The sequence below is a fragment of the Protopterus annectens genome, chromosome 9.part0 (assembly GCF_019279795.1).
Source record: "Protopterus annectens isolate FY-2018-M chromosome 9.part0, PAN1.0, whole genome shotgun sequence".
In the NCBI taxonomy this organism is placed as follows: Eukaryota; Metazoa; Chordata; order Ceratodontiformes; family Protopteridae; genus Protopterus; species Protopterus annectens.
The window spans coordinates 1,510,591,527-1,510,605,802 of NC_056743.1; the positions used below are offsets into that span (position 1 = coordinate 1,510,591,527).

At 42.5% G+C, this 14,276-nt stretch overlaps 1 protein-coding gene across 2 annotated transcripts in view; it reads left to right on the forward strand.

The window, feature by feature from the left end:
* COLGALT1 (collagen beta(1-O)galactosyltransferase 1) overlaps positions 1-14,276 on the forward strand; it is a 1,137,248-nt gene that overhangs the window by 533,869 nt on the left and 589,103 nt on the right. For both annotated transcript variants that reach the window (XM_044084453.1, XM_044084454.1), the window contains exon 5: positions 3,789-3,993. In XM_044084453.1, the coding sequence (XP_043940388.1) occupies positions 3,789-3,993 (205 nt within the window). The remainder of the gene's footprint in view (positions 1-3,788; positions 3,994-14,276) is intronic.

Consider the following 14,276-nt stretch of genomic DNA (forward strand, 5'->3'; position numbering starts at 1 on the left):
GCCTACTATTGAATCATCTTCTGTGGATGAGCAGGATTATGATTCAGACCCCTCTTTAGGCTATTCCTTTAGTTACACTCACGGGGACAGATCTTGGATGAAGAGGATCCTTTTCTCCAGATTACCCTATTGAGGAAGCTTCCTTGAAGAAACTGTCCAAAATATGGTGAAACATTTTGAATGGCACTCTACACAATTTTCTGATGTACAGAAGAGGTACTACAGCCTCTTGGAAATGGGCACTTCTGCCCCTTTTCCAGTCCCTTCTGTGCTTGAGGCTTTCCAGGATGCCTTCCAGTCAACCTCTTCAGCAACTGACTTTCAATCACCAGCTCCCAAAAGACCAGAGAGGTTTTATAAGGTGCCTGATCTTAAATACGTATGCAAGAATCATGTGTCAGACCCCTTCTGAGGTTTATTTCTTTAGACAAACCTAAGCTCCTGCCCAGTACTAATGCTGTATGTACAGCCAAGGACAGTATGGCTATAGATAGGAGGAGAAAGAAGATACACACCTCTTCTACCCTAGCTTTTAGGGAGCAAGTAACTGTCAGACTCAAATGACTAAATATTTGACTTCTCTACCTTGAACAAGGTTATGGTGGGCCCTCAAACAGCAGAATTAAAGCAACAAATGGAGATTCTACTTTCTCAGGACACTGAAATAGCCAGACCGCATTAAGTATAGTTACAATGCTGTGGACGTCTTTTCTAAGGAAGCAGCTACTGGGTCTGTTTGCAGATATGCATGACTACATAGCCAGCCTATCTCTGAGAATTTCAAGTCAAAACTCTTAAATTCCCCCTTAGACTTCCCCCTTAGACAAGGATCTTTTGTTTGGTTGTCATGCTGCCAGTTAACTCAAAACTGTCCCAAGACCAAGGTAAGACTGTAGGCATATTCTATTTTCCACAGTCCCTAAATACCATAGGAATTGCCCATCTAAATCTGGATCCTTCCTCAGAAGGGACCCTAGGACAACTCAAAAACCCCAAAACAACTTCTAGGAAAATGTCCTTTGACAAACCTCATAGGAAACCTCCATCTAGGAGACCTTCTTTTGGAAATAAAAATCTGTTACTATCTTCACAACTCCCCATTCCTTGCCCTCAGTCCCCTAACTCCTCTTGCCAAAAGACTATTACTCTCCATAGCCCTGTGGAAAACGGTTACTACAGACAAATGGGTTATGTCCATCAAGGATGGTTATGCCATGTTATGGGAAAGTATTCCTCCCCTGAAAGGCATGCCGACATCTTCCTTGCGATCAGCTTTCTGTACTCGCTCCCATTTTTTTCAAGACCTCCTGAATCAGGGCACCATTGAACAAGTCCCAAAAGAGTTTATTGAGAAGGGGTTCTTTAGAATCTTTCTGGTGCCAAGCAAACAACAATGGAGGCTTATCCTAGACCCTTTTCTTCTAAACATGTACTTGAAAGTACTAACTTTCAAATGCGGTCTCTTCCCACTCTGTTGCCTTTCCTTCTCTGTCAGCATTTTCTAGTGTCTGTAGACCTGAAGGATGCCTACGTGCATATACTTATTCATCCTTCTTACAGGAAATTCCTTGTTTTTTCTTTGACTCACTGCACTTTCAAGTTGCCCCTTTGCCTTTTGGTCTTTCCACAGCACCAAGGGTGTTCACAAGTGTCTAGCACCAATGGTGGTATTCTGCTGCACCTAGATAATTCAGAATTTTTCTTACCTGGATGACCCGTTGCCCCAAGCTTTTTCTCCAGGTGTCCTCCAATATGTAGACTTCAATCTCCAACTCCTGACAAATCTGGGATTCACAATCGACCACAAAAAGTCCCACATGGTTCCTACACAGGACCTGTCTTTCTTGGGTTGCAGACTAGACACAAAGAAAATGCATGGCTTACTCCCTCAGGAGAAACATCAGTCTGTCTAAATTCTTCCTGGGTCTCTCCTCTCTTAACACTCTGCACAACATGGGAGATCTTAAAAACTCTGGGTTTCATGGCAATCAACATTCTGATGCTTCCCCTAGCCAGACTTCACTTGAGGAAAATCCAGTGGTCTCTGAAATCTTTGTGGTCCTAACACTTCCAGTCCTTGACACTCTCAACATCTGTCCTCCTTGCCTCAGAAAGGTGCTACTTTGGTGAAAGGAAAAAGTCATTCTAAAGCCAGGTCTTCCCTTTGCACCTCCTCCTCCTCTCCTCATCATTCATACAGATTCCTTAGGCAAGGCATGGGGAGCATGGACATGATCACACCATGCACAGGGCAGATGGCAATTGCACTGCAGACCTTCTCCCACCTATAGAAACCCAGACCTCTCCTAGTGTACACAGACTACATCACAGTCATGTGGGACATAAGCAGGGAGGCACCCGGTCTTACCAGTTGTGAAGATTAGCCCAGGAGGCATGGAACTTAGTTACCCAGATGGACATCACCCTCACAGCTGCATACATTCCCTCACTGGACAATGTGTTGGCAGACTTCCTAAGCTGCTTCTTGAAAGACCCCCCCTACACACACACACACAAATGGACCCTGAACAGACAGGTCTTCCAAGCAGTCGCTCATTAGCGGGACAGTCCACAAATAGACAAGTTTGCATCACCAACCAACCATTAACTCCCCCAGTCCTTCACCAGGGAACCTTGTCCCTCATCCTGGAGGATAGAGCCCTTCTTCTTCCACTGGACACTGAAGTTCCTCTATGCATTTCTTCCACTACCTCTGCCTACAAAAGTTCTTCTAAAGGCACAAAAGGAAGCACCACACTGCTGCCTGGAAAAGGGGGAAGCTTCCTTACCTATTCCAGCTATGCCCGTCCTAGCTGACCAGTTTCCCACTCAGTAGTCTTCAGGCCACTGGCTTGGAGATGATATGAAGTACACAATTTGTATGCCCATTTGTATGTACACCTAAGCTTACAAGCTGAGGGCATGCATTGGATTTTACAACCTTTGAAGGTAAACTTTGGTACCCCAGCCAGATGTCACCAGTGAAAACCAGTATGGTAGGAATAGTGCAACAGTGACCAGTAGGACATCTGCTGTCATAAGTTTTTACAAAGCTGTATATTCCAGAGTAATGAAAAAAGAGCAAAGCTGAACTTTAAAGTTATTTTTTGCAGGGAGAACAAACACAGTAAGACCCCCCCCCACCACCACCACCACCACCACCATGTGTGTGCGCCCAAATCTTTGACAAAAATATACAAGTCTCAATTTTCGCACATTCAGTATTACTGTTCTGGGACTTGTGTATGCCCTTTAGCATACATGGAAGTAATAAAAATATTACTGGTATAGTAGCAAGAAAAGGGATACCCTTTACAAAATGTGAGCAAGAAATCTGGTAATAGCATAGTACAACAGGATTATTTGCAGTAAAATGATGGTCATTGTACTGTGTGATTTTGTAGATGACATTGGCAGGAGCTGCATTGTATTCAGGGTGTGCTGTATTGATTGTGCATCATAAGAGAAAGTTTCTAGGCCTTAAAAAATGAAAATGTACTGATGTAAAATTTAGAGCTTCAATACATTTGTTTTCCAAGAAACGGGAGATATTAAACTTTTATAAATACCTGTTTATTTTCTGATTTCTTTCTCCCATGCATTCCACCAAGATTTAAAACCATTTTCTCCCATTCGGCTTTAATTTTGTCAGAGTTTTGCGACTGGTGAGTACTGTCGACTGCACAATTCTGAAAAAGAGGTCTTGTAGGGTTTGTGGTGTACCAGGTTGAAACACTAAGTTAGTCTGTTTTATATAAACTCTGATCCCCTCCCCCTTTTATTTACAGGGATATTACAAGCGGACCCCAGCTTATATGCCAATTCGTAAGCGAGATCGTAAAGGTTGCTTTCCTGTCCCGATGGTACATTCTACTTTCCTGATTGATCTACGTAAAGAAGCATCTCAGGATCTGGCCTTCTACCCACCACATGCTGACTACACCTGGGCTTTTGATGATATTATTGTATTTGCATCCTCTTGCAGGGAAGCAGGTGAGGAAGTTAGGCTGTGTAGCACAGAGGGTAATGGTTATGACACGTTTACTAATTTTATCATCTACTCCAGGGTGCAATTTCTTCTTTCTCAAGTTGTATATTTTGTACCTTTGTAGAAGTCAATTTTAAGAATATATTGCAACTGAATTGTACCTGCAAAGAAACACTGGTGGTTTGAGAACCTTGTATGAAGCAGAGTACTAAGAAAATAAGGCATGCTGGATTTTGTTTTAATTCATTTTGCTGCTACAAGTAAAGTCAACTTGCGGATGAGTTGTATGGTAATTCAGGAAAGAATCTGCGAGATAAAAAAAAAAAAAATCCCTCAAAATAACTTCTGTTCTTATTGATTTAGATACCAACAATGTTTATGGTAATCACCAAGAAAATGAAATAACTGCCGCGGTTGGCTGTTTTCATTCACAACTACACCCCTACCATGATCATTGTAATTTTGTAAAAAATATAATGCATCACTGTTGTGGGCTTTACCACTGTCCACATGTACTGGTATATTTGGTGTCCTGCTAGGCAAAAGGTAGGTATAAGAGAAAAAACATCTCTGAAGATGAAAATGTCTACTAATAAGATATTATTACTAATTCTGCAAGTCACCTTCATGAAGTTTGCAGACGATTGCAAGTTGGGAGCTATTTATTAACTCCACAAGTGATGTTGACATCCTACAAAAAGGCCTCACTAAGACCAACAACTGGTGTGAGAACCATGGCCTTAAGCTCAATGCCAAAAATGTGTCGTCATCCCCTGTGGGAAAAACCTGGTTCCTATGAATTACTACATCGATGGTAGTCCACTAAACACAGAAAGCATTATAAGAGATCTGGGAACACAGGTTGACAGCAACCTCTCTTTTGACCACCACATTGCCACTGTGGTCAGAAAGGTCTATGTGATACATAGGGTTTTGCATCCAGGAAGAAAGAAAAGCGGTCATTGTCTCCCTCTACTCTTCCCTCATTAAGCCAGTCATTGAGTACAATGCCCCATTTGGCATGTACCTCACTAAACACCTGCAACAACTGGAGAGGCCGCAAAAGTACCTCACAAAGAGGATCCTAGGCCTTAAACATTTGTCCTATATGGACAGACTTAAAAAACTCCAACTATTCTATGTCTCATGTTGCCTACTTAGAGGTGATCTCTGCTTGACTTACAAAGTCATGCCTGACCCAGCTTTTTAGAAATGCTACAGCTAAAGAAATCCCAATCCCTTTGCACCACACACTCCAGAGACCTCACCCCTCATTACCACTTTCAGCAAAACATGCTGGAGCGACAGATTCATAACCCAGAGACTGCCCATGCTATGGAGGAGAGCTACATGCTCTAGGGACCTAAACCTTGTTACCACAATAAACAGGACATGCTGGAGGGATAGATTCCTGTCCCAGAGACTTCCTATACTCTGGAACAAGCTACCCATCTGTGTCAAGCAAAGTTCCTCATTAGCACTCAAGAAAAATCTTGATGAGTGGATGGAAATAGGAAATACACCCTGGAGATCACTTCTGTGGCTCTGCTCGACAGGGCACAGGAAATTAACTTTCTTGGGTAGCGTAAGCCAGGGAACCTTGTTGGTTTGGCTTACTTTAGGCCCTTGGGTCGATAGCCTAGTACCTACCTATGAATAGACTTCCCATACATGTCGAGCAGAGCACCTCACTGGCCCTGTTCAAGAGAAATCTTGATGAGTGGATGGGAAATAGAAAATTCACCCCAGGGATTTACTCCAGTGGCTTTACTTGACAGAGGCACTGAGAACTAAGGTCAAGTGGCATGATGGCAGGGTAATCCTATGGGCTAGGCTTGTAAAGGCTCTGGGGCCATTAGCCTAGTACACACCTATGAACCAATGATATGAAAAAAAAAGTGAAAGAAATAATGGCCACAGTGATGTATTTCAGGAAGGATTAACACAATACTATCTAACTTTGTGATGTACATTCATTGATTCTGTTACTGGCATCCATGTTATGTAAATATCTGTTGAAGGTTAAGTGGGTAATTAGTGAGTAAATAAATGAATCAGTGAATGAAAACCATGTTCTCAAATTATACAGCTCCAAGTACCACACTCATTTTTTTTTAACTCCTAGGCTTATACATCAGTCAGTGCATTTTAAGTTTTATTGGTCTCAGAACTGCCTGTTGACTAATACCATGATAGACTTATTAATGAGTATATGTGGTAGCCATTTCATGTTCTCATATGATTTGCAAGGGTAGTGCCTTCAGATTGCTGCATTTTTGCTTCATGCATGCTATTTTTATTCTTAGGCCAGAAGGAAAATGTAGTTTTTCTGGCCCTGGATTGTTACAGTTCCCAGATCTCTCCCCTACCATGCCAAAGAAATGGCAGAACTGCATTTGTAGTATGCATAGATTGCAGTTGTAATATGCAGTTGCATTTTTTGGTTTTTGGACCTTGGATTAGAAGAATGTTGAGTTAGCTTTGGGCATTTGACAAACGTTTAGTGGTAGCTTTTAGAAACCTAGCTTGTTGTGACTGATTCAGAGATGTAAAACTTGCTCTCAGCTGTAGTAGCAGCAAACCTATGTAAAGTGTTAAGAACGAATAGTGCAGCATAGATCTTTGCCTTCTAGAAATTTTTCAGCAGTGTTGGCAGAGTAGTTTGACAACTTATTTGAGTGTGAGCCTCAGAGGAAAGGGATGGCTTGTGGATAACACCTCGGAATTTATTCTGAGTAATCTGTCTCATTTAGTTTACTAAGGTCCTTCGGAAGAATGGGACCAGCATGTTTCAGGCACTGAAACCTTCCAAATGTTGTAACTGCAGATTTTCTCTTTGATTAATAAGTAATGTAATGCAGTCAAGCTAATATCACATAAGAATGAAGTTTAAGAATTGATGCAGTTTTCCCATAAATGATATTAACTCATTGCTTTCCTGCCGATTATACTCTTGTTAGGAGGCAGAGTTCCTTTGTATCCTTTGAGTATACTTGTCTCTACAAGATAATTCCTTGTACTCCTGAAACAAGCATACTCATCGCAGTTTTCAAAGGATAAGTTTGAAGTTCTGAGGTAAATATACACAAGTAAACTAAGGCAGCAAGGTGGCACCTGTCAGCTGACACGATTTGCTGATCAGCATAGGATGTGCATAGCTGCACTTTTTAAGGAGTATTTGCAAAAAGTTATGATAAATATGATGCATTTTCAAGTTTTACATTAATAATACAAAAATGTATTCAAGCAGTGGATGTTGGGGAAAAATTACATTAAAACAGTGAGTAATGTGAAGACATTCTGAGATATAAATGCTCTTTTTGGTAAAGCAGTTCTGATTGACTATATTTTTCATAATTGCATTCATTTCATAAAAGCTGTGTGGCCTACAGGTGAACAGATGGTGCCATCTTATGCAAAACATTCAAGGCACACACTGTTGCCACAGATACTTTTATAGATTAGAAGAAAGACAGCACCAAAAACTGTTCCCAGAACAAACCACGATCCATGAATATGTCACAAAGAACTTCTTTTATTGAAATACAAAACGAAGGTTGAGCGCTTTCATCTACCCAATGTTGAGTCACTGCTTTAGCCAGAATCTGGCCTGGTAGGTTTCTTAACTGTTTAGGTATGCCTTGCAGGCTGGCTGTGTTTAGTTAGCTGTTTTGTTGTGGGCTAATCAATTTAGGTTCAAGTCACCTTGTACAGTAGTGTTTTTTTTTTTTTTTTTTTTTTTTTTCCTCTCTCTCTCTCCTATCCAGGCTCAATAACTCTGAGGACATCTGGTTAAGCAACTTAAGCATGTAGCCTATACCTGTTATTAAAGTGATGTAGTTACCAGGGTTTAAGATTAACCATTGTCTAGTTAAGGGCATCCTCTTTTTTTTTTTTTTTTTTTTTTTAAGGGTTGCCCATAGGGGCAGCCCCTAATTTAGTGTTAGATTTCTATCCAGTTAGGAAAAGAACACAGACACACTTTTTTTCACCATGTATACTTTCCCTATATTGACAGAGGTTTTCAAAGATCAAACTGGGGCAGAAATCGGGACTCTGTAACTGCAATAATTTGAGCTGTTATTGAAATGTATCCTCTCCTAGTCTAAACAATTTTAGTATCTAACGGAACAGATTTGCAGTGTCAGATGTGTATCCTGCAGTAAGCGGACCTGTTTATAGAGTTGTTTCGGGGGAGATCCAGATCTCTTTGGTTATACATTCCTCCACTTGGTAGACAGGAGAGAAACAAATATTTTTTTTCTTTATGCTTTTCGCCTTAGTACCTTTTGACCATCAAGCTCATTATTCATGAACCCGGCATGAGGCAAGTAGCTATGGAAGTAGCCATGGAGATGGTTTGTGCCCTCGTTAGTATCCTGGCAATGATGGTGCTTTCTAGTGAGGCCCTAACCCTTCATGGGTTTGGAATGGCTAAGCCTACATCCCCCTATTCTAGCTGATTTTGGTGCTTTTCAGACCACTTGCTTGGTGCTGATCAGCCAGCTGGAACCATCTCTATTTTTCTGCATGTTGAGCAAGCGGGCATCACACTATTATTTACATCCTCCCCTGCCATTCCTTCCAGTCTCTGAGCTACTGCCCAGACTCTGAAAATGTGGGTCGCAGTAAGGCTTTATTTGTGTTCCACACAGATGGGCTAGGGTAGACCAACTTGGATATCGTGCCCCACAAGGTAGGTGTAGAAGAACTGAGGCTGAAAGACTAACGCAAATAATTCTCAAAAGTGGGGGGCAGTCTCCCAGTTTAAGGGAGGGTGTAATAGATGTGGGATCTTGTGAGAGGAAATGAAAGGAAAGAAATTGGCAGAGAAGTAAAGGAGTTGGGAGCAAAGAGCAACCTGATAGGGGCTATTGGCCTGATGATGCAGTGATATTTATTTAAGGTTGCTCTTTTTCCTCTGTAGGATATCGGTGTCTTGTTTAGCTTTCTTAAATATCTGTTTGATGAAACGTACTTTTTTCATTTACTACAGCCTTCTCTCTTTGGAAGTTTAAAAACTTATCACATTATCAAAATTATTTAAATCTGTTGCATAGGGTGACGCGTTTTGTTTATCACACACGTATGTGATTGCCTTATTTAAACCAAACCTCTTTGGTCTTGCACCATTTGCTTGACACGCTTCCCATTTTTTTACATTTCTCATTCTTTCCTTACCATTGTAGAAAGTAGTGAAGTTGTATTTAAGCAGGAACACATTTATTTTAGCAATGTATCGCTGTTGTTTTCCAGCAGGAGGAGTACACAGACATTGCAGTCTCAAAAGCTCATGTTTGGGAGGGGGGGGGGGTACTATTGGTAATTTTTCTAAAAACACTTAACTAGCGAGCAATCAGTCCATTTCATATCCATTTTCAGGAGTCACTGTACAGCATGGAAAAGGAATACTGTGTTCAGGTTTATAGTTCCCTCTGTCTGAATTGTATTAGCATGTATAGAGATCTGCTAATCTCTTATTGGTATGGGGAGTACTGTAGGTTGTATACTGAATAACTAGCTAGGAGCATGAGCAATGCACTCCCCATTAATTTTTCATGTGTCACTGTAAGTTATGAAAAGGAATACTATATACAAATTTCTTCCCTCTGTCTGAATTAGTGTATCTAAATCGGGTAGTTTGTTACAGTGGAAGTTATTCCTTAAAGTTCTGAACTAATCATTTGGCTAAATATATTTTGGAATCACTATAATTCTAAGAGCATAAATTGTAATGCCCAGGCATTGTGAAAGAATGTTGGGGCAGGCAAAATGCTAGTTTCCCTGCATTAACACTTTTGTAATTCATAGAGTGCACTTAGTATACCCCTCCCCCCACTCAAAAAAGGTCTAGTAAAAATTACATTATTGGTACGGCGGTAGAGTTGTTACCTCACAGCAAGAGGTTCTCCCGTTCGATTCGCTGCTTGGCTTGGACGGGTCTTATGTGTGGAGTCTGCATGTCCTCCCAGCGGTTGGGTAGCGTTCGAAAGACATGCATGCGTAAATGGGCGTGCCTTCGTTGAAGGTTGGGCGTCGAGCTGGCACCTCGGCGTTTCGTAAAAATCTACTGCCAATCATTAGCGGACCAGAGTTCCGCTGTGGCAACCCCTTACCAGGAAAAAGCCAGAAGACAATCATCATTATACCAAGGTAGTGACTTGTGAACCTTATTATTGTAATCTTGTTCGTATGCAAGAATTTAAACATCAGCATTAAACATCAGCAGTGTTTATAAACCTGTATAAGACAGTAGGGGGCTACTGAATTTGTTCCAGACAGATGCCAGAATAATGAGACAGGGACTGGTCCTCAATGGATATCTTATCATAGGTTCATAGGTAGGTACTAGGCTATCTGCCCGAAGGCATTTATAAGCCTAACCAGAATGTGTTGGGTTTCGCCGCCCCCTGAGGTTAGTTCCCTGTGCCTCTGTCCAGCAGAGCCACTGAAGTGATCTCCGGAGTAAACTTTGTTTCTATCCACTTATCAAGGTTTCTCTTGGAGTGTTAGTGAGGAGCTCTGCCTAATGTAGATTGGAATCTTGTTCCAAAGCATGGGAAGTCTCTGGGACAGGAATCTATCCCTCCTGCATGTCCTATTTATTGTTGTGGTGAGGTTTAGATCCCTAGAACGTGTTGCTCGAGGGGATAAGGTTTTCTTTAGGTGGACCATGTCCATCAATTCTGGGTTGGACATGGCCTTGTATGTCAGGCAGAGATCACCTCTGAGTAGGCGGTATGCAACTGAGTACAGCTGGAGTTTCTTCAGTCGAGCTGCATAGGGCATCTGTTTGAGGCCAGTGATCCTCTTGGTGAGGTACTTCTGTGGTCTTTTCAGCTGTTGCAGGTGTCTTGTAAGGTACATCCCAAATGGAGCATTGTACTGTATGATGGGTCTGATGAGTGATGAGGAGAGGGGCACAATGACCTCTTTTGATCTGGATGCAAACCCTTTTGTGATTAGGTGGGCCACATAGAAGGATTTTCTAACCACTTTGGCAATGTGATTATCAAAGGAGAGATTACTATCTACTTGGGTCCCCAGATCCCTTATTATGTTTTCTGTATTGAGGGGGCTACCACCTATGTAGTAGTTTGTGTGTAATTTGTTTTTTCCAAAGGGGATGACTATGCACTTTTTGGCATTTAGCTTGATGCCATGATTTTGACACCAGGTATCCGTCTCAGTGAGGCCCTTTTGGAGGATGTCTGTGTTAACCAGAGAGTCAATTTTAGCCCCTAGTTTGCAGTCAATTGCAAACTTGGTCATCCATAGTCCTCCTGCTCTTGCCTGTACCTCTGAGAAGTATATGCCGAACAGGAGGGGTCCTAGGACTGAGCCCTGCGGAACGCCACTTGTAACTGGTTTAGAGTCAGACCTAGCTCCCACAACTCTCACCATGTGGGTTCTGTCCATGAGCCAATTGGCAACCCATCTTGTGACCTAGGGTTTTATATTCAGGCTGGTGAGCTTGTCTATAATACCAGAATGGGGAATGGTGTCGAGGGCCTTTGCGAGGTCTAGGTATGCTGTGAGTACCACCTTTCCCTCATTTATAGCCTTGGTAATGGTCTCAAAGAAGTCCACCAGGTTTAGGCGGCATGATTTGCCCTTAACAAAGCCGAACTGGGTAGGGTTCAGTGTTTGGAGGTTCCCAATGTCTCTGTTAATAAGTTCCATAGCCTTGCAGACCAAGCCAGTCAGGCTTATAGGGCGATAGTTCCTGGGGTCTGTTGTGGCTCCACCTTTGTGGAGTGGAATAACCATTGCTGTGCGCCACTCTGTGGGTATGTAGCTTGTGGAGAGGCTGAGTTTGAACAGTGTGTTTAGGTGAGGGATTAGTTCGTCTTTGAGCTTGTGTAGGACACAGCCTGGGACACTGTCTGGGTCCATTGATGCTATGTTTTTGGCTTTCGAGAGGGCTGTTTTAACCTGAGGGTCTGTGATTTCAGGGGCTCTACATTCTTCTTGTAGGGTTATGGGCCATTTTGCGGGTGAGAGAGGGGTGAAGTTTGCACTGAACATGTCTGCCAGGATGTTGGCAGTATCGGTTGGTTCAGTGTATTTTGTGCCATTCTGCATTAACTCTGAGCAGATTTGAGCATTGCCACTTAGATTCTTGACATAGCTAAAGAATGCCTTGTGGTTATCTTTGGAGACCTTGGCAATTTTTCTTTCGAAGCTCGCCTTGGACAATTTTATGAGGGATCGTAGTTTCTTGCTGCTACTTGATCAGGGATGTCTTCCCTTCTTGGGATTTTACTCTTTTCTGTACTAGTTTCCTCCTCCTATTGTATAGCTTGTTTATAGCAGGAGTCCACCAGACTGGTTTCCTTTTCTTGGAGGCATGAGTCTTGGTTTTGCTTGGGATAGCACGATCCATGCATTCTTGTAGGTGCCCGTAGAATGCATTAGTAAAGGATTTTGCAGCTTGCACAGTGTTATCCTTTAGCATGGGGGCTTTGAAACTTTCCACCTCAGTCTTAAGTCATGTGAAGTTTGCTTTTGAAAAGTTTTTCACAGTGGTTTCCTTGTCCGGGGGTGGGGCCGGAATGTGGATATCCAAAGTGATTTGTTTATGGTCAGATCTAACCAACGAGGGGTCGACCTCCGGTGTGGAACACTGGTCGCCCATGTTGGTGATGACCAGGTCTAATATGTTGTCACCTCTGGTGGGAGTGTTGACTAGTTGATCCAGGGCGTTTGAGTTTATAAATTTTAGGAAATGTTGGGCAAGGGAGTTGGTACTTGAGTAGTTCTCCCAGTTAATGTTTGGGCAGTTGAAATCACCCAATATTAGGGTGTTTGGTAGGACCTTTGTTTCCCAGTGTTTCCAGAAATGCGGAATGGGGGTCCTGAAACATGGTGGGTGATCTGCAGCAAGCTACAATTTGAATTGCAGTTTTGCCCATTGTTAGTTGCATGTGGATGATCTCTGAAGCATCGTGCTGTGCCACTAACATGGAGGTGTGGGTATCCTTGATGAATATGGATACTCCCCTGCCTTTAGTATTTCGGTCCGTATTCTGTGGCCAAAGTGTATGGTATGAGCTGTAGTCTGGTAGTGCTGGGGTGCTCTCTGGAGCCTTAAACCAGGTTTCTGTTACTGCACATATATCTATTTTCTCTATACTGAGGAATGTCTCAAGTGTGCGCATTTTGAGGTTTAGACTTCTGGCATTGAGTAGCATTACTCTCAGATTTTGGTTACTTGTGCTATTAACGGCGGTGGGTTTGTTTTTTGAGCCTTCCCTAAAAAGGGACTATAGGGATGGCAAGAGCCTTGGCCAGTATTTGAAAGCCTAAAGGTGACAGGTGCAAGCAGTCTCTAGCGAAGCAGCATGGCTTTTCGTGCATCTCATCCCAGGCGGATAGACACTGGATCCCCTTTGAATGACACCAGAAACTTAGCCAATTGCTGAAATTTATAATTTTTTCTTTATACCATTGTATTATTCTTAGTGAGGTCAGGATGCTACTCAGGGTCATACCAGCCTGTGCTGAGTGATCAGAGAGCTCTTCCATGTCTCTTTTCATGTAGTCCAGGGACGTACAGCTCAGGTCATTCACACCAACATGGACTAGTCGTATTTGTACTTGTTCTGGAGTGACCTGAGTGCTTGTGTTATATGGCAGTTCCTGGCACCCGACAGGCAGCTAACAGTAACCTTCTCCTTATTCAGCCTAGTGAGTGGGACGTCAGTGTGCCTGACTATAGAGTCACCTATTACTAGTATGTTGGGTATGTTATTTTGCCTTAAGGACTGTGATTGTGTGGCACGCTGGTTTTGTGAAGTATGTGTTTCATGGTTTGTGTTGGGGGGGGGGGGTTGCTTGGATGTCTGCTTTGGAGGTCTCTGTTGCTTTTGCAGATTTTTATTTAGAGCCTCCGAGTATGTTTTTGTGTATTTGTGTGTTTTTTGCGGTGCTGGTTTAATGGGTCTATGTGAGACTGGTGGTATGATGCCAGTATTTCCCTTCTCCCCTTGACTGTCTGATCCAGTCTTGGGTTGAGAGAGCTTAGCCTCCAGTTTGGCTGTATAATTGCATCTCTCGCATGTATTAGTATTTGGTGGTAGGAGGAGAGGGTTGTCTGTGTACATGAGGCAGTTGTAACATTGCCTCAAAATGCCCAGATTCACCAGTTGGACTGGAGAGTACACCTGAAACTGCCCTTTGGACATGCCTGGATATATACAGTGAACTGTTTTACTGAATAGCTGGTAAGGTCGAATAGAGAGCCTTGCTCATCTGTACAGTATAGGGGGGTCATAGTTAATTTTTT